This window comes from Cervus elaphus, chromosome 9 (genome assembly GCF_910594005.1).
Source record: "Cervus elaphus chromosome 9, mCerEla1.1, whole genome shotgun sequence".
Lineage (NCBI taxonomy): Eukaryota > Metazoa > Chordata > Mammalia > Artiodactyla > Cervidae > Cervus > Cervus elaphus.
In genome coordinates, this window is record NC_057823.1 from 82,092,761 (window position 1) to 82,113,312 (window position 20,552).

General features: G+C 40.3%; 1 protein-coding gene across 1 annotated transcript; it reads left to right on the forward strand.

Annotated features, from left to right (window-relative positions):
• Positions 1-1,154: 1,154 nt before the first annotated feature.
• LOC122701020 (signal peptidase complex catalytic subunit SEC11C-like) lies at positions 1,155-1,858 on the forward strand. The gene has a single exon (XM_043914043.1). It carries the CDS (start codon positions 1,211-1,213, stop codon positions 1,787-1,789), a length of 579 nt encoding a protein of 192 aa, XP_043769978.1. The 5' UTR covers positions 1,155-1,210; the 3' UTR covers positions 1,790-1,858.
• The last annotated feature ends 18,694 nt before the right edge of the window (positions 1,859-20,552 follow it).

Genomic DNA, 20,552 nt, shown 5'->3' on the forward strand with positions numbered 1-20,552 from the left:
TGATATCTCAATACCTGGGATTGTTTTTGAGGTCTTGAATGATAGCTCAAAAGATCAAGAATACAATACCATGTTAAAAAAATTATGTTAGAAGCATTGTATGATTTGGGGGCTTCCCTGGTGGCTCGGATGGTAAAGAATCTGCCTGCGATGCAGGAGACCCAGGCTTGAGGTTGGGAAGATCCCCTGGAGAAGAGAATGGCTATCCACTCCAGTATTCTTGCCCGGTCAGACACGACTGAGTGACTAACACTTTCACTTTTCATGTATGATCTTATGTTTGTGAGAAAATTGGTGTATATGTGTATATGCAAACAACTGTGTATATATCAAGGTCACTCAACCATAAAAAAGACAAAAAGGATTAAAAAAAAAAAGTTCCTTACCAGGACCACTGAAATGAACAAAAGGTGATGGCAGTTCTCATTATGCAGATAAACTGAAAAGATTAGGGCTCTTCATCTCACAAGGGGCTAGGACTGCAGCCTATAAATCAAGAAGCAGTGGGAAGGCTAGTGAAGACATCTCTTTGTCCAGCGGATCTTGCAGTGCCGCTACTGAGAGGGCCACTTAAAGCTCAACAAAACTTTCAGGACACAGAAGGGTAGGTGAAAATTTATACGTGAGGTAACAAGAACTGTGTTATTTCATGGATTGTGCTGACTGATTGTTTAAACATGCATGTTTGATGCGAGTTTATAAACATTGATCGATGATCCATAACGTGCAAGTTAGAGATATGTGAAAAATACTCCTGGTATAATCAGTTGAGGGGATAGATCTGACATTTTGGGTTGGGCAGATCAAACATATGACCTAATGTGGCATTTCCTACACTATTTTGAGGCACCTTTTTGTATCTCTGACATTTCACTTCTCATCATCTACATCTGTATTTTTATCTCATTTTTTATTCTAAAATGGAAGGGCAGTTATAAACTGGTGTGCTATTTTTTTCAATAGTAAAAGGGTTTAAAATATAGGTACTTCTTCATGCCATTTTGATGGGTTGGGGGAAAATGAGGTCATCTGCCAAGTACTTGAAAAGTTGTATTTAAATAGAATGTGGGGGACTTTTCTGGTGGTCCAGTGGTTAAGAATACACCTTCCGGGGCGGGGCCGGGCCTGCGCTTGGCAGCTGTCAGCGACTCCTGGAGCCGGCCGGCTGCCTAGGTGTGCCCCCCGCCCCAACCCCACCGGAGACACCAGCATGGTGCGCGCCAGCACCGTGGAGGCGCCTCTCCCCGCGTCCGGCTTGGACATCTTCGGGGACCTGAGGAAGATGAAAAAGCGCCAGCTCTACTACCAGGTCTTAAACTTCGCCATGATCGCGTCCTCTGCGCTCATGATCTGGAAAGGCCTGATTGTCCTCACTGGCAGTGAGAGCCCTATCGTGGTGGTGCTGAGTAGCAGCATAGAGCCAGCCTTTCACACGGGCGACCTTCTGTTCCTAACGAATTTCCGGGAAGACCCCATTAGAGCTGGAGAAATCGTTGTTTTCAAAGTCGAAGGACGAGACATCCCAATAGTTCACAGAGTAATCAAAGTTCACGAAAAAGACAATGGAGACATCAAATTTCTGACTAAAGGAGATAATAATGAAGTTGATGATAGAGGCTTGTACAAAGAAGGCCAGAACTGGCTGGAGAAGAAGGACGTAGTGGGGCGCGCCCGAGGGTTTTTACCATATGTCGGTATGGTCGCCATAATAATGAACTACTACCCAAAATTTAAGTATGCTCTTTTGGCTGTATTGGGTGCATATGTGTTACTGAAACGTGAATCCTGAAGTACAAAGCAGTTCCTGGGACCAGATTGAAATAAATTTTGTTGAAGAGAAAAGTTAATATATTTGAAATGTTCCACTTTCTGCATAAAAGGAAACAATGTGGAGATGTTCTGTCTTGTTCAAATAAACAATTCATCAGTTAAAAAAAAAAAAAAGAATACACCTTCCAATGCAAGGGATAAAGGTTCAATCCCTGGTTTGGGAACTACGATCCCACAAGCCATGGGGCAATTAAACCTATACCACAACTACTGAGCCCGCACTCCAGAGCCCTCAAGTCACGACTCCTGAGACTGAATGCCACAAGAGAGAAGCTTGTGTGCCAACAAAGCCCAACAAAGATCCAGAGCAGCCAAAAAGAAACTTTTTTTAATTCTTAAAAAAAAGAATGTGGAAATTACCTGGTGGGAGTATAAAATGCAGATTCCAAGAAGAAATAAACACATACACACACACACACAATGCAGACGCCAAGGTCCGCCTCAGTAGTCTGAAGATACAAAATTTAAGTCAGTTCCTAAAGGAATTGTGAAAAAGTATCAAGAGTTAGTTCCAAGACAGTTGTTTGAGAAACACTGAACGAAGAGGATTTCCTTGAGCATTGTTGCTAGCCTATACAGTGTCTGAGTGATGGAATCAAGTTCTTGATTTCCATCTGCCTGAAATTAAATATACAAACCTGCAGAGGTGAACAGCACTCAGAACCATGTAGCGCACAGTCTGCACACGTGTACACGGCCTTGTTTTCTTTCAAGCCTTCAGTTTAAAGCCTGCGTGTCCTTTGTGCACAGGAAGCATCAGAAAGCAAGTCTCTGTCCCTGGCAGGAGGCCCAGGCAAGAGGCTGCTTACTCCCTTTTCACCCTTGTTATCATAACTGATTTCTAGCCAAATCATGGACATGAGGAGAGATACCTCAACAAAGCAAACAGTAAGGGAACAGAGAGGAAATGTTAGTATGAGAGAGGTAGTTTTTAAGGAAAAAAGAAAAAAGTAAATATATACTACAAATAGTAAATTTATACTAATAATTTAAAAATAAACTAGAAATAAGACTGCAGATTTGTTATGTATTTTAAAACATAATTCCAACAATAAACTTCAAATCTGAGTCACAAAACAAATTGCCACTTTCACCTGACATGTCAGAATATTGGTCATTTTATACTTAAGATTTCCATCTACAAAATAGCAATTCTCAGTACAATTTCAAATACTTTATATTCCAGGTTCCATACAAACAGCTAGCAGTTCACATTTCTAGATGCAGCTCTCTCTTCTCACAATGCAAGTTTCTTCATTATCTCATCCACTTTCTCTCTCCTGCCTTGTTTTCTTCCCCCACTCTTTGTGTTTTTCTCTTTTCTTACTAGTGACACATGTTACAAGCCATGTGGCAGTTTCCCAGCACTGTCACTCAGCTTCCCCCACTTTTCTCCATCCCTCCAGTCGTCACCTCAGCCATCTGCCATAATCCTATGCTTGGATTACTATGTTCAGCTCTTTTTGGTGTCTCTGCCTCCAGTTTCTTCTTCTAATCTATTCTGGACATGGCAGACAAAATGATTTTCTAAAATAAAAATTTCAGAGTATCTTCCCCTTGTTAAAGAATGAAGCGACCCAATCAGTTGACACCCCCCTACCCTGCCCCCACTGCCCATTTCACTGGTCCAGCTTTTCTATTGCTGCTTCTTTCCTATTGATTTCAGTACCATTTAGCATGTAAGTGATTTTGTCACTAACTCCATTCCTTTGCTCAAATTCTCTCCCTGTGAAGACACATTAAGGCAAAGAGGTTTTCAAATATATGCATTTAAACACACCCTTCAATGGTGGTTGCCTAACTTGGCTATGCTTCAAAATCACTGGGAGAGATTTTAAGTGACACAGTACCTACTGTTCAGCAACCCTGTTGTTGAGTCCCTAAGTTATGTCCAACTCTTTGCAACCCCAAGGACTGCAGCATGCCAGGCTCCTCTGTCCTCCACTATGTCCCAGAGTCTGCTCAGATTCGTGTCCACTGAGTTGGTGATGCTATCTAACCATCTCATCCTCTGCTGCCTGCTTCTCCTTTTGCCTTCAATCTTTCCCAGAATCAGAATCTTTTCTAAAACGTCAGCTCTTCACATCAGGTGACCAAAGTTTTAGAGCTTCAGCTTCAACATCAGTCCTTCCAATGAATATTCAGGGTTGATTTCCTTTAGTAATGCCTGGTTTTATCTCCTTGTATTCCAGGGACCCTGAACAGTCTTCTCCAGCACCACAGTTCAAAAGCATCCATTCTTTGGTGCTCAGCCTTCTTTATGGTTCAACTCTCACATCTATACATAACTACTAGAAAGACAATAGCTACTGACCTTTGTTGGCAGAGTGATTTCTCTGCTTCTTAATACACTGTCTAGGTTTGCCATAGCTTTCCTTCCAAGGAGCAAATATCTTTTAATTTCATGGCTGCAGTCACCATCTGCAGTGATCTTTGAGCTCAAGAAAATAAAATCTATTACTGCTTCCACTTTTTCCGCTTCTATTGGCCGTGAAGTGATGGGACAGGATGCCTTGATCTTACTTTTTTAAATGTTCAATTTCTCACCTGCTTTTCCATTCTCCTCTTTCACACTCATCAAGAGGTTCTTTTGTTCTGCTTCACTTTCTGCCATTAGAGTGGTATCATCTGCATATCTGACTGAGGTTGTTGATGTTTCTTGCAGCAATCTTGATTCCAGCATGTGATTCATCCAGCCTGGCATTACAAGTTCTGATTGGGTAGGTCTGCTGGAGCCTGGACTCAGAGATTGTTTAAAAGTTCTGCAGGCAACTTTGGTTAGCAATATTACTCAGTGCTAGATATACATCAAGTGTTCAGTAATTAAGGAGAGAGTGAATGCATGCCACCCCTTGCCTTACAATCTACAAATGTTCCCCATACCTCTCAGGATGAATATCAAACCCTAGTTTAGCACACAGACTCTTAACGATCTTGCCCTTGTCTGCCTCTCTTGATTCACCTTCTGCCATTTCCCCCATCCAGGCTTTGCTCAGTCATACTGAAAACATGCGTACTAAGTTGCTTCAGTTGTGTCTGACTCTTTGCGACGCAAGGCCCCTCTGTCAATGGAGTTCTTCGGGCAAGAATACTGGATTGGGTTGCCATGTCCTCCTCCAGGGGATCTTCCCTACTCAAAGGTCAAACCCACATCTCCTGTGTCTCCTGCATTGTCAGGCGGGTTCTTTACCACTGATGCCACCTGGAAAACCCCTATACTGAATATACCTTCCCCTCAATTCCTAGCATGTTTAATTTGTGCTTCCTGTGATATCAGTCAGTTCAGCTCAGTCACTCAGTCGTGTCCGACTCTTTGCAACCCCATGAATCACAGCACGCCAGGCCTCCCAGTCCATCACCAACTCCCGGAGTTTACTCAAACTCATGTCCATTGAGTCGGTGATGCCATCCAGCCATCTCATCCTCTGTTGTCCCCTTCTCCTCCTGCCACCAATCCCTCCCAGCATCAGGGTCTTTTTCAGTGAGTCAACTCTTTGCATGAGGTGGCCAAAATACTGCAGTTGCAGCTTCAGCATCAGTCCTTCCAATGAACACCCAGGACTGATCTCCTTTAGGATGGACTGGTTGGATCTCCTTGCAGTCCAAGGGAATCTCAAGAGTCTTCTTCAACACCACAGTTCAAAAGCATTAATTTTTTGGTGCTCAGCTTTCTTCACAGTCCAACTTTCACATCCATACATGACCACTGGAAAAACCATAGCCTTGACTAGATGGACCTTTGTTGGCAAAGTAATGTCTCTGCTTTTTAGTATGCTGTCTAGGTTGGTCATCACTTATCTTCTAAGGATAAGTGTCTTTTAATTTCATGGCTGCAATCAGCATCTGCAGTGATTTTGGAGCCCAAAAATATTAAGTCTGACACTGTTTTCACTGTTTCCCCATCGATTTCCCATGAGGTGATGGGACCAGATGCTGTGATCTTAGTTTTCTGAATGTTAAGCTTTAAGCCAACTTCTTCACTCTCCTCTTTCACTTTCATCAAGAGGCTTTTTAGTTCCTCTTCACTTTCTGCCATACGGGTGGTGTCATCTGAGTATCTGAGGTTATTGATATTTCTCTCAGCAATCTTGATTCCAGCTTGTGCTTCTTCCAGCCCAGCGTTTCTCATGATGTACTCTGCATATAAGTTAAATAAGCAGGGTGACAATATACAGCCTTGACGTACTCCTTTTCCTATTTGGAACCAGTCTGTTGCTCCATGTCCAGTTCTAACTGTTGCTTCCTGACCTGCATATAGGTTTCTCAGGAGGCAGGTCAGGTGGTCTGGTATCCCCATCTCTTGAAGAATTTTCCACAGTTTATTGTGATCTACACAGTCAAAGGCTTTGGCATAGTCAATAAAGCAGAAATAGATGTTTTTCTGGAACTCTCTTGCTTTTTTGATGATCCAGAGGATGTTGGCAATTTGATCTCTTGTTCCTCTGCCTTTTCTAAAACCAGCTTGAACATCTGGAAGTTCATGGTTCACGTATTGCTGAAGTCTGGCTTGGAGAATTTGAGCATTACTTTACTAGCGTGTGAGATGAGTGCAATTATGTGGTAGTTTGAGCATTCTTTGGCATTGCCTTTCTTTGGGATTGGAATGAAAACTGACCTTTTCCAGTCCTGTGGCCACTGCTGAGTTTTCCAAATTTGCTGACAGATTGAGTGCAGCACTTTCACAGCATCATCTTTTAGGATTTGAAATAGCTCAACTGGAATTCCATCACCTCCACTAGCTTTGTAGTGTTGCTTTTTAAGGCCTACTTGACTTCACATTCCAGGATGTCTGGCTCTAGGTGAATGATCACATCATCATGATTATCTGGGTCGTGAAGAGCTTTTTTGTGCAGTTCTTCTGTGTATTCTTGCCACCTCTTCTTAATATCTTCTGCTTTTGTTAGGTCCATACCATTTCTGTCCTTTATTGTGCCCATCTTTGCATGAAATGTTCCCTTGGTATCTCTAATTTTCTTGAAGAGATCTCTAGTCTTTCCCATTCTGTTGTTTTCCTCTATTTCTTTGCATTGATCGCTGAGGAAGGCTTTCTTATCTCTCCTTGCTATTTTTGGAACTCTGCATTCAAATGGGAATATCTTTCCTTTCCTCCTTTGCTTTTTGCTTCTCTTCTTTTCACAGCTATTTGTAAGGCCTCATCAGATAGCCATCTTGCTCTTTTGCATTTCTTTTCCATGGGGATGGTCTTGATCCCTGTCTCCTGTACAATGTCACGAACCTCCATCCATAGTTCATCAGGCACTGTTTATTAGATCTAGTCCCTTAAATCTAATTCTCACTTCCACTGTATAATCATAAGGGATTTGATTTAGGTCATACCTGAATGGTCTAGTGGTTTTCCCTACTTTCTTCAATTTAAGTCTGAATTTGGGCAATAAGGAGTTCATGATCTGAGCCACAGTCAGCTCCTGGTCTTGGGTTTTTGTTTTTTTTGTTTTTTTTTTCCCTGTCTTGTTTTGCTGACTATATAGAGCTTCTCCATCTTTGCAAGGAATATAATCAATCTGATTTCAATGTTGACTATCTGGTGACATCCATGTGTAGAGTCTTCTCTTGTGTTGTTGGAAGGGGGTGTTTGCTATGATCAGTGCGTCCTCTTGGCAAAACTCTATTAGCCGTTGCCCTGCTTCATTCCGTACTCCAAGGCCAAATTTGCCTCTTACTCCAGGTGTTTCTTGACTACCTACTTTTTTTTCCATTTATTTTTATTAGTCACTTTAATTAATTAATTACTTTACAATATTGTAGTGGTTTTTGCCATACATTGACATGAATCAGCCATGGATTTACATGTGTTCCCCATCCTGATCCCCCCTCCCACTTCCCTCCTCTTGACTTCCTACTTTTGCATTCCAGTCCCCTATAGTGAAAAGGACATTTTTTTGGGGTGTTAGTTCTAGAAGGTCTTGTAGGTCTTCATAGAACCGTTCAACTTCAGCTTCTTCAGCGTTACTTGTCAGGGAATAGGTTTGGATTACCGTGATATTGAATGGTTTGCCTTGGAAACAAACAGAGATCATTCCATCGTTTTTGAGATTGCATCCAAGTATGCATTTCAGACTCTTTTGGTGACTATGATGGCTACTCCATTTCTTCTAAGGGATTCTTGCCCACAGTAGTAGATATAATGGTCATCTGAGTTAAATTCACCCATTCCAGTCCATCTTAGTTCGCTGATTCCTAGAATGTCGATGTTCACTCTTGCCATCTCCTGTTTGGCCAGTTCCAATTTGTCTTGATTCATGGACCTAACATTCCAGGTTCCTATGCAATATTGCTCTTTACAGCATCGGACCTTGCTTCTATCACCAGTCACATCCACAACTGGGTATTGTTTTTGACCTGAGGCCAAACTCTGGTGAAGGTAATGATGATAATGGTAAGCCCTTTCAAAAGGTCCCATGCACACACTGCTACACTCAGTGTCCCCAACCCTACAGCAGGCCACCACTGACCCACACCTCTGCTGGAGACTCCAGGAGATTCATGGGCAAGTCTGAGTCAGTCTCTTATGGGGTCACTGCTCCTTTCCCCTGGGTCCTGGTGCACACAAGTTCTGTTTGTGCCCTCCAAGAGTCTGTTTCCCCAGTCCTGTGCAGCGGCTGCGACGGACTGCATGGACGTGCAGCCGAGAAGGACTACCCCATGCCCAAGGTCAGGGGCGGCGATCGAGAGCACCAGGCTGCGATGGGCGCAGGAGCAGCCAAGAGGAGCTACCCATGTCCGAGGTCAGGGGCGGCAGCGAGAGGAGCTGCCCCACGCCCAAGGAGCAGCAGCTGCACAGGTGCAGGAGGGCCGAGAGGAGCTACTCCACGTTCAAGGTCATGACCTCGTCCAAGGTAAGGAGCAGTGGCTGTGCTTTGCTGGAGCAGCCATGAAGAGATACCCCACATCCAAGGTAAGAGAAACCCAAGTAAGATGGTAGGTGCTGTGAGAGGGCATCAGAGGGCAGACACACTGAAACCATAATCACAGACAACTAGCCAGTTTGATCACAGGACCACAGCCTTGTCCAACTCAATGAAACTAAGCCATGCCTTGTGGGGCCACCCAAGACGGACAGGTCATGGTGGAGAGGTCTGACAGAATGTGGTCCACTGGAGAAGGGAGTGGCAAACCACTTCAGCATTCTTGCCTTGAGAACCCCATGAACAGTATGAAAAAGCAAAAATGATAGGATACTGAAAGAGGAACTCCCAGGTCGGTAGGTGCCCAGTATGCTACTGGAGATCAGTGGAGAAATAACTCCAGAAAGAATGAAGGGATGGAGCCAAAGCAAAAACAATACCTAGTTGTGGATGTGACTGGTGATAGAAGCAAGGTCCTATGATATAGCACATCTTATTTTCTGCATTAGTATCTGTGTCCATGCCTCATCTCTCCTACTAGATTGTAAACCTCTTGAGGACAGTTCTTTCTCTAATGCATCTTTGTCTCTCCCACTGTGCACAGCATCTCGCACATACATTTGTTGCTTAAGTGAATACATTTTGCTAATGTCATCACTAATAAAGATTTGTATGAATGAATATATTTCTCTTTTCATTGTTCATTTTAGATCAGAATTATTCTGGAAAGCAAATGTTCTTTACAACTTTTAAAAAATGCCCCTTCAGATGGAGTGTTGACATGATTTTTAGCACATAGTTTGTGTGTGAAATAGTAAATGAAGTTAACACATATAAACTTTTCATCAAAATTGCCATTGTTGAGGATATAACTGAGTGAAAAAATGAGGGTTCACATTCATCTCAAAGTATAATTATACTCATGGTAACATGTGAGTAACATTAAGTATGTTTCCATTTAAATTTAGGATAAATTTCTCTTCAAATCTGCTTGAAACCTAGAATAATGTTTCTCAAACTGTGGTCTAGGGACTGCCTAGGTCAATATCCCCTGGGGTGTATTTTAAATTTAAAGATAACCCCACCCTAGACACCTCCCAGGTCAAAATCCCCAGAGGAAGGAAACTAGAATCTGTCTTTTTAGCAAGCTCCATACCTGATTTTTGTCCATGGGGTCTCAAAGGGTCAGACATGACCGAGCAAGTAAGCACACACAGCAGCATACATCATTTTTGGAAAGAGCCTCTAGAGGAGAAAATGGCAACTCACTCCAGTATTCTTTCCTGGAAAATCCCCTGGACAGAGGTATCTGGCAGGCTACAATCCGTAGGGAAATAAAGAGTTGGACATATACACATGATTCTTAATGTCAGAATTGTTTGATACCAACCTTTCTAGAATTAAAATAAATGCTCTGTTGCATTAATTTAGTATAGATAATGGCTTGGTTTTAGAGCATATTCTTATTAGTGAGAACTACTTAGGTGAAGATATATTAAATTAAGGACTGGTTTGAAAACAAGGTAAAAGAATAAAATAAAAATCTCTTTGATATTCATTAGAATGACTTCTACAGCTAAAACTTTCTGCTTTTCTTGAAATTTCTGAGGTGTTTACTTGGGCTCAGAGGTTAAAGCATCTGCCTGCCATACCGGAGACCTGGGTTTAATCCCTGGGTTGGGAAGATCCCCCTGGAGAAGGAAATGGTAATCCACTCCAGTATTCTTGCCTGGAGAACCCCAGGGACGGAGGAGCCTGGTGGGCTACATTAGTCCATGGAGTCGCAAAGAGTCAGACACGACTGAGAGACTTCACTTCACTACTTTCTCAGAAAAAAATTTATACAGGTCCTTGGAACATATAGATACTAATACAACAGTAGAGATACAAATTCTGCAACAGGTATCTTTGCAGAATTTGAAATTTTCAAAATAGTCTCAGGAGCGAGAGATTTACCATTCTTGAGTCTTTGACTGTGTTCCTGACAATAGTTGTGGCACATAGGCATAGTTAGGGCTTCCCAGGTGGCACTAGTGGTAAAGAACCTGCCTACCAATGAAGGAGACATAAGAGACGTGAGCTCAACCCCTGGATCAGAAAGATTCCCTGGAGGGTATGGCAACCCACTCCAATATTCTTGCCTGGAGACTCAGGCATAGTTTCTCTGTGACATGCCAGATCTTCCTCCACCAGGGATCAAACCTGTGTCTCCTGCACTGGCAGGTGGATTCTTTACCACTGAGATATCAGTAGGGAAACCCAGGGCCTCTTCTTAACGACCTTGTTTAGCTTTAATTACCTCCTTAAAGATCTTCGTATATAGTCACACTAGGAGAGAAGTCTCAGTATGAATTTGGGGTGGGGTGGGGGACACAATTCAGTCTATAACAAAGGTATTGTTATTGTCAGTGCCATTGACCTTGTCATTCAGCCTTTCAACTCTAGAAGTTCACAAATATATTCTATTTATTTCCATAGGATTTTTCTTTCACATATCAGTTCTCAGAGACCATAGGATCTTGTTGGGATCAGCTCTAGCCTTTACCTATTTAGCTGTTTATGCTAGCTTTCATAGTCACACTATGGTGTTGTTAGTCTGTTGTTAGTGGGCTGTTAAAAATGTAAAATTGTTTGTAAGTGGACTTGTATTGTAGGCTTCTTTGTGGTGAGCCTTCTTTTGAATTCAGTGCAATGATGAAACGTTGGCCTTATCTAGTGCAACTTACTATGTTTTTGCCTCATAGAACAGTAAGCACGGTAACATTTGCTTGTAAGAATAACTCTGTTGGAGGTGGTGTTAGTGGACATCTTATCTAAACACAAAAGGGCCAGGGCCATGTTGTTATCTCTAAATACAATAAATACAGTTACATCTAAAACAGTGTTATCCAACAGAATTATAATACAAGCTGTAAATGTAATTTAAAATTTTCTAACAGCCATCTTTAAAAATGAAAAGAAGAGTAGAGTGCGCCCACCAAGCCCCTGGCTGCCTGGACCGCTCTGACGGGGAAGGCACAGAGAGCAGGCGCAGCTTTTCCTTCCGCGCTTTTGTGGAACACCCGAGGGCTGGAACCTCGCGCAGCGCGGGGCGCGCTCCATATAGAACAGCCGGGAGCCTGAGCAGCACAGACGGAGAAAGCAGCGTCAGCCCCTCCCGGCAGCCCCAGCCCATCCCCGCGGCGCAAGCCTGTCCCCACAGTGCAAGCCCCTCCCTGCCCCGCAGAGCGACGGAACTAGCTACCTGAGTAAGAGTCCACCTCCGCCCGCCTGTGTCAGGGCGGAAATGAGGCTCTGAAGAGACCGGCAAACAGAAGCCAAATAAACAAAGGGAACCGCTTCAGAAGGGACTGGTGCAACAGATTAAAATCCCTCTAGGAAACGCTGACTACACCGGAGGGGCCTGTAGATATCGAGAAGCGTAAGCTGGAACGAGGAGCTATCTGAAACTGAGCCGAACCCACACTGACCGCAACAGCTCCAGAGAAACTCCTAGATATAATTTTACTTTTTTCTCTTTTTTTTTTTTTTTTTAATTTTTTTTTTTCTTTTTTTTCTTTTTTCTTTCTTCTTTTATTTTCCTTTAAAATCCCCTATTACTCCCCCATTACTCCTTAACTTTCATTTCCACAGACTTTTACGATTTTTTAATTAGGGGGAAAAAAAAATTTTTTTTTTTCTTTTTCTTTCTTTTTCTTTCTTTCTTTCTTTCCTTTTTCTCTTCTATTTTCTATTTTTCTTTTTCTCTTATTTCTTTTAAAGTCCTCCAGTACTCCTCTACTACTCCTTAATTTTCATTTTCAATACACTATAACCTTACAAAAAAAAAAAAAAGAAGAAGAGAAGCCCTATTTTTAAACCGAAGATTATTCTCTCCCAATCTTGACTCTCTGTTTTCTACCTCAGAACACCTCTATTTCCTCCTTTCCCCTTCTCTTCCCAATCCAATTCTGTGAATCCTTGTAGGTGACTGGGCTACGGAGAACACTCTGAACAGACAGCTGCGTAGATCTGTCTCTCTCCTCTTGAGTCCCCCTTTTTCTCCTCCTGTTCATCTCTATCTCCCTCCTCCCTCTCCTCTTCTTCATGTAACTCTGTGAACCTCTCTGGGTGTCCCTAACGGGGGAGAATCTTTTAGCCATTAACCTAGAAGTTTTCTTATCAGGGCTGTATAGTTGGAGAAGTCTTGAGACTACAGGAAGAATAAAACTGAAATCCAGAGGCAGGAGACTTAAGCCCAAAACCTGAGAACACCAGAAAACTCCTGACTACATGGAACTTTAAGTAATAAGTGACCGTCCAAAAGCCTCCATACCTACACTGAAACCAACCACCACCCAAGAGCCAATAAGTTTTAGAGCAAGACATACCACGCAAATTCTCCAGCAACGCAGGAACATAGCCCTGAACATCAACATACAGGCTGCCCAAGGACACACCTAACACATAGACCCATCTCAAAACTCATTACTGGGCACTCCGTTGCTCTCCAAAGAGAAGAAATCAAGTTCCACGCACCAGAACACTGACGCAAGCTCCCCTAACCAGGAAATCTTGACAAGCCAATCGTCTAACCCCACCCACTGGGTTAATCCTCCACAATAAAAAGGAACCACAGACCTCCAGAATACAGAAAGCCCACTCCAGATACAGCAATCTAAACAAGATGAAAAGGCAAAGAAATACCCAACAGGTAAAGGAACATGAAAAATGCCCACCAAGTCAAACAAAAGAGGAGGAGATAGGGAATCTACCTGAAAAAGAATTTAGAATAATGATAATAAAAATGATCCAAAATCTTGAAAACAAAATGGAGTTACAGATAAATAGCCTGGAAACAAAGATTGAAAAGATTCAAGAACTGTTTAATAAAGACCTAGAAGAAATAAAAAAGAGTCAATTAAAAATGAATAATGCAATGAATGAGATCAAAAACACTTTGGAGGGAACCAAGAGTAGAATAACGGAGGCAGAAGATAGGATAAGTGAGGTAGAAGATAAAATGGTGGAAATAAATGAAGCAGAGAGGAAAAAAGAAAAAAGGATCAAAAGAAATGAGGACAACCTCAGGGACCTCTGGGACACTGTGAAACGCCCCAACATTCGAATCATAGGAGTTCCAGAAGAAGAAGACAAAAAGAAAGGCCATGAGAAAATACTCGAGGAGATAATAGCTGAAAACTTCCCTAAAATGGGGAAGGAAATAGCCACCCAAATCCAAGAAACCCAGAGAGTCCCAAACAGGATAAACCCAAGGCGAAACACCCCAAGACACATATTAATCAAATTAACAAAAATCAAACACAAAGAACAAATATTAAAAGCAGCAAGGGAAAAACAACAAATAACACACAAAGGGAATCCCATAAGGATAACAGCTGACCTATCAATAGAAACCCTCCAGGCCAGAAGGGAATGGCAGGACGTACTGAAAGTAATGAAAGAGAATAACCTACAACCTAGATTACTGTATCCAGCAAGGATCTCATTCAGATATGAAGGAGAATTCAAAAGCTTTACAGATAAGCAAAAGCTGAGAGAATTCAGCACCACCAAACCAGCTCTTCAACAAATGCTAAAGGATCTTCTCTAGACAGGAAATGCAGAAAGGTTGTATAAACGTGAACCCAAAACAACAAAGTAAATGGCAACGGGACCACACCTATCAATAATTACCCTAAATGTAAATGGGTTGAATGCCCCAACCAAAAGACAAAGATTGGCTGAATGGATACAAAAACAAGACCCCTATATATGCTGTCTACGAGAGACCCACCTCAAAACAAGAGACACATACAGACTAAAAGTGAAGGGCTGGAAAAAAATATTTCATGCAAACGGAGACCAAAAGAAAGCAGGAGTCGCAATACTCATATCAGATAAAATAGACTTTCAAATAAAGGATGTGAAAAGAGACAAAGAAGGACACTACATAATGATCAAAGGATCAATCAAAGAAGAAGATATAACAATTATAAATATATATGCACCCAACATAGGAGCACCGCAATATGTACGGCAAATGCTAACGAGTATGACAGAGGAAATTAATAGTAACACAATAATAGTGGGAGACTTTAATACCCCACTCACAACTATGGATAGATCAACTAAACAGAAAATTAACAAGGAAACACAAACCTTAAATGACACAATGGACCAGCTAGACCTAATTGATATCTATAGGACATTTCACCCCAAAACAATCAACTTCACCTTTTTCTCAAGTGCACACGGAACCTTCTCCAGAATAGATCACATCCTGGGCCATAAATCTGGTCTTGGAAAATTCAAAAAAATTGAAATCATTCCAGTCATCTTTTCTGACCAGAGTGCAGTAAGATTAGATCTCAATTACAGGAAAAAAATTGTTAAAACTTCAAACATATGGAGGCTAAATAACACGCTTCTGAATAACCAACAAATCATAGAAGAAATCAAAAAAGAAATCAAAATATGTATAGAAATGAATGAAAATGAAAACACAACAACCCAAAACCTATGGGACACTGTAAAAGCAGTGCTAAGGGGAAGGTTCATAGCATTACAGGCTTACATCAAGAAACAAGAAAAAAACCAAATAAATAACCTAACTCTACACCTAAAGCAATTAGAGAAGGAAGAAATGAAGAACCCCAGAGTTAGCAGAAGGAAAGAAATCTTAAAAATCAGGGCAGAAATAAATGCAAAAGAAACTAAAGAGACCATAGCAAAAATCAACAAAGCTAAAAGCTTGTTTTTTGAAAAAATAAACAAAATTGACAAACCATTAGCAAGACTCATTAAGAAACAAAGAGAGAAAAACCAAATTAACATCAGATAAAATAGACTTTCAAATAAAAGCTGTGAAAAGAGACAAAGAAGGACACTACATAATGATCAAAGGATCAATCCAAGAAGAAGATATAACAATTATAAATATATATGCACCCAACATACGAGCACCGCAATATGTACGGCAAACACTAACGAGTATGAAAGAGGAAATTAATAGTAACACAATAATAGTGGGAGACTTTAATACCCCACTCACAACTATGGATAGATCAACTACACAGAAAATTAACAAGGAAACACAAACTTTAAATGACACAATGGACCAGCTAGACCTAATTGATATCTATAGGACATTTCACCCCAAAACAATCAACTTCACCTTTTTCTCAAGTGCACACGGAACCTTCTCCAGAATAGATCACATCCTGGGCCATAAATCTGGTCTTGGAAAATTCAAAAAAATTGAAATCATTCCAGTCATCTTTTCTGACCACAGTGCAGTAAGATTAGATCTCAATTACAGGAAAAAAATTGTTAAAAATTCAAACACATGGAGGCTAAATAACACACTTCTGAATAACCAACAAATCATAGAAGAAATCAAAAAAGAAATCAAAATATGTATAGAAATGAATGAAAATGAAAACACAACAACCCAAAACCTATGGGACACTGTAAAAGCAGTGCTAAGGGGAAAGTTCATAGCATTACAGGCTTACATCAAGAAACAAGAAAAAAGCCAAATAAATAACCTAACTCTACACCTAAAGCAATTAGAGAAGGAAGAAATGAAGAACCCCAGGGTTAGCAGAAGGAAAGAAATCTTAAAAATCAGGGCAGAAATAAATGCAAAAGAAACTAAAGAGACCATGGCAAAAATCAACAAAGCTAAAAGCTGGTTTTTTGAAAAAATAAACAAAATTGACAAACCATTAGCAAGACTCATTAAGAAGCAAAGAGAGAAGAACCAAATTAACAAAATTAGAAATGAAAATGGAGAGATCACAACAGACAACACTGAAATACAAAGGATCATAAGAGACTACTACCAGCAGCTCTATGCCAATAAAATGGACAACTTGGATGAAATGGACAAATTCTTAGAAAAGTATAACTTTCCAAAACTGAACCAGGAAGAAATAGAAGATCTTAACAGACCCATCACAGGCAAGGAAATCGAAAGTGTAATCAAAAATCTTCCAGCAAACAAAAGCCCAGGACCAGATGGCTTCACAGCTGAATTCTACCAAAAATTTAGAGAAGAGCTAACACCTACCTTACTCAAACTCTTCCAGAAAATTGCAGAAGAAGGTAAACTTCCAAACTCATTCTATGAGGCCACCATCACCCTAATTCCAAAACCAGACAAAGATGCCACAAAAAAAGAAAACTACAGGCCAATATCACTGATGAACATAGATGCAAAAATCCTTAACAAAATTCTAGCAAACAGAATCCAACAACATATTAAAAAAATCATACACCACGACCAAGTGGGCCTTATCCCAGGAATGCAAGGATTCTTCAATATCCGCAAATCAATCAACGTAATACACCACATTAACAAATTGAAAGATAAAAACCATATGATTATCTCAATAGATGCAGAGAAAGCTTTTGACAAAATTCAACACTCATTTATGATTAAAACTCTCCAAAAAGCAGGAATAGAAGGAACATACCTCAACATTATAAAAGCCATATATGACAAACCCACAGCAAGCATCACCCTCAATGGTGAAAAATTGAAAGCATTCCCCCTGAAATCAGGAACAAGACAAGGGTGCCCACTGTCACCACTACTGTTCAACATAGTGTTGGAAGTTTTGGCCACAGCAATCAGAGCAGAAAAAGAAGTAAAAGGAATCCAGATAGGAAAAGAAGAAGTGAAACTCTCACTGTTTGCAGATGACATGATCCTCTACATAGAAAACCCTAAAGACTCTACCAGAAAATTACTAGAACTAATCAATGAATATAGTAAAGTTGCAGGATATAAAATTAACACACAGAAATCCCTTGCATTCCTATATACTAACAATGAAAAAACAGAAAGAGAAATTAAGGAAACAATACCATTCACCATTGCAACAAAAAGAATAAAATACTTAGGAGTATATCTACCTAAAGAAACAAAAGACCTATACATAGAAAACTATAAAACACTGATGAAAGAAATCAAAGAGGACACAAACAGATGGAGAAACATACCGTGTTCATGGATTGGAAGAATCAATATTGTCAAAATGGCTATTCTACCCAAAGCAATCTATAGATTCAATGCAATCCCTATCAAGCTACCAACGGTATTTTTCACAGAACTAGACCAAAGAATTTCACAATTTGTATGGAAATACAAAAAACCTCGAATAGCCAAAGTAATCTTTAGAAAGAAGAATGGAACTGGAGGAATCAACCTGCCTGACTTCAGACTCTACTACAAAGCCACAGTCATCAAGACAGTATGGTACTGGCACAAAGACAGAAATATAGATCAATGGAACAGAATAGAAAGCCCAGAGATAAATCCACGAACCTATGGACACCTTATCTTTGACAAAGGAGGCAAGGATATACAATGGAAAAAAGACAACCTCTTTAACAAGTGGTGCTGGGAAAACTGGTCAACCACTTGTAAAAGAATGAAACTAGAACACTTTCTAACACCATACACAAAAATAAACTCAAAATGGATTAAAGATCTAAATGTAAGACCAGAAACTATAAAACTCCTAGAGGAGAACATAGGCAAAACACTCTCTGACATAAATCACAGCAAGATCCTCTATGACCCACCTCCCAGAATATTGGAAATAAAAGCAAAAATAAACAAATGGGATCTAATGAAACTTAAAAGCTTTTGCACTACAAAGGAAACTATAAGTAAGGTGAAAAGACAGCCGTCAGATTGGGAGAAAATAATAGCAAATGAAGAAACAGACAAAGGATTAATCTCAAAAATATACAAGCAACTCCTGAAGCTCAATTCCAGAAAAATAAATGACCCAATCAAAAAATGGGCCAAAGAACTAAACAGACATTTCTCCAAAGAAGACATACAGATGGCTAACAAACACATGAAAAGGTGCTCAACATCACTCATTATTAGAGAAATGCAAATCAAAACCACAATGAGGTACCATTACACGCCAGTCAGGATGGCTGCTATCCAAAAGACTACAAGCAATAAATGCTGGAGAGGGTGTGGAGAAAAGGGAACCCTCTTACACTGTTGGTGGGAATGCAAACTAGTACAGCCACTATGGAAAACAGTGTGGAGATTCCTTAAAAAACTGGAAATAGAACTGCCATATGACCCAGCAATCCCACTTTTGGGCATACACACTGAGGAAACCAGATCTGAAAGAGACACGTGCACCCCAATGTTCATTGCAGCACTGTTTATAATAGCCAGGACATGGAAGCAACCTAGATGCCCATCAGCAGATGAATGGATAAGGAAGCTGTGGTACATATACACCATGGAATATTACTCAGCTGTCAAAAAGAATTCATTTGAATCAGTCCTAATGAGATGGATGAAACTGGAGCCCATTATACAGAGTGAAGTAAGCCAGAAAGATAAAGAACATTACAGCATACTAACACATATATATGGAATTTAGAAAGATGGTAATGATAACCCTATATGCAAAACAGAAAAAGAGACACAGAAATACAGAACAGACTTTTGAACTCTGTGGGAGAATGTGAGGGTGGGATGTTTCAAAAGAACAGCATGTATACTATCTATGGTGAAACAGATCACCAGCCCAGGTGGGATGCATGAGACAAGTGCTCGGGCCTGGTGCACTGGGAAGACCCAGAGGAGTCGGGTGAAGAGGGAGGTGGGAGGGGGGATCGGGATGGGGAATAAGTGTAAATCTATGGCTGATTCATATCAATGTATGACAAAACCCACTGAAATGTTGTGAAGTAATTAGCCTCCAACTAATAAAAAAATTTAAAAAAAAAAAAAAAAAAACCAAATTAACAAAATTAGAAATGAAAATGGAGAGATCACAACAGACAACACTGAAATACAAAGGATCATAAGAGACTACTACCAGCAGCTCTATGCCAATAAAATGGACAACTTGGATGAAATGGACAAATTCTTAGAAAAGTATAACTTTCCAAAACTGAACCAGGAAGAAATAGAAGATCTTAACAGACCCATCACAGGCAAGGAAATCGAAAGTGTAATCAAAAATCTTCCAGCAAACAAAAGCCCAGGACCAGATGGCTTCACAGCTGAATTCTACCAAAAATTTAGAGAGGAGCTAACACCTATCTTACTCAAACTCTTCCAGAAAATTGCAGATGAAGGTAAGCTTCCAAACTCATTCTATGAGGCCACCATCACCCTAATTCCAAAACCAGACAAAGATGCCACAAAAAAAGAAAACTACAGGCCAATATCACTGATGAACATAGATGCAAAAATCCTTAACAAAATTCTAGCAAACAGAATCCAACAACATATTAAAAAAATCATACACCATGACCAAGTGGGCTTTATCCCAGGAATGCAAGGATTCTTTAATATCCGCAAATCAATCAATGTAATACACCACATTAACAAATTGAAAGATAAAAACCATATGATTATCTCAATAGATGCAGAGAAAGCCTTTGACAAAATTCAACACTCATTTATGATTAAAACTCTCCAAAAAGCAGGAATAGAAGGAACATACCTCAACATAATAAAAGCTATATATGACAAACCCACAGCAAGCATCACCCTCAATGGTGAAAAATTGAAGGCATTTCCCCTGAAATCAGGAACAAGACAAGGGTGCCCACTCTCACCACTACTATTCAACATAGTGTTGGAAGTTCTGGCCACAGCAATCAGAGCAGAAAAAGAAGTAAAAGGAATCCAGATAGGAAAAGAAGAAGTAAAACTCTCACTGTTTGCAGATGACATGATCCTCTATATAGAAAACCCTAAAGACTCTACCAGAAAATTACTAAAAATGAAAAGAAATAGGTTATTTTAAAAAAAAATTTTACTTAACCCAAAACACCAAAAATATTCTGATTTCAACATACGATTAATATTTTGCAATATAG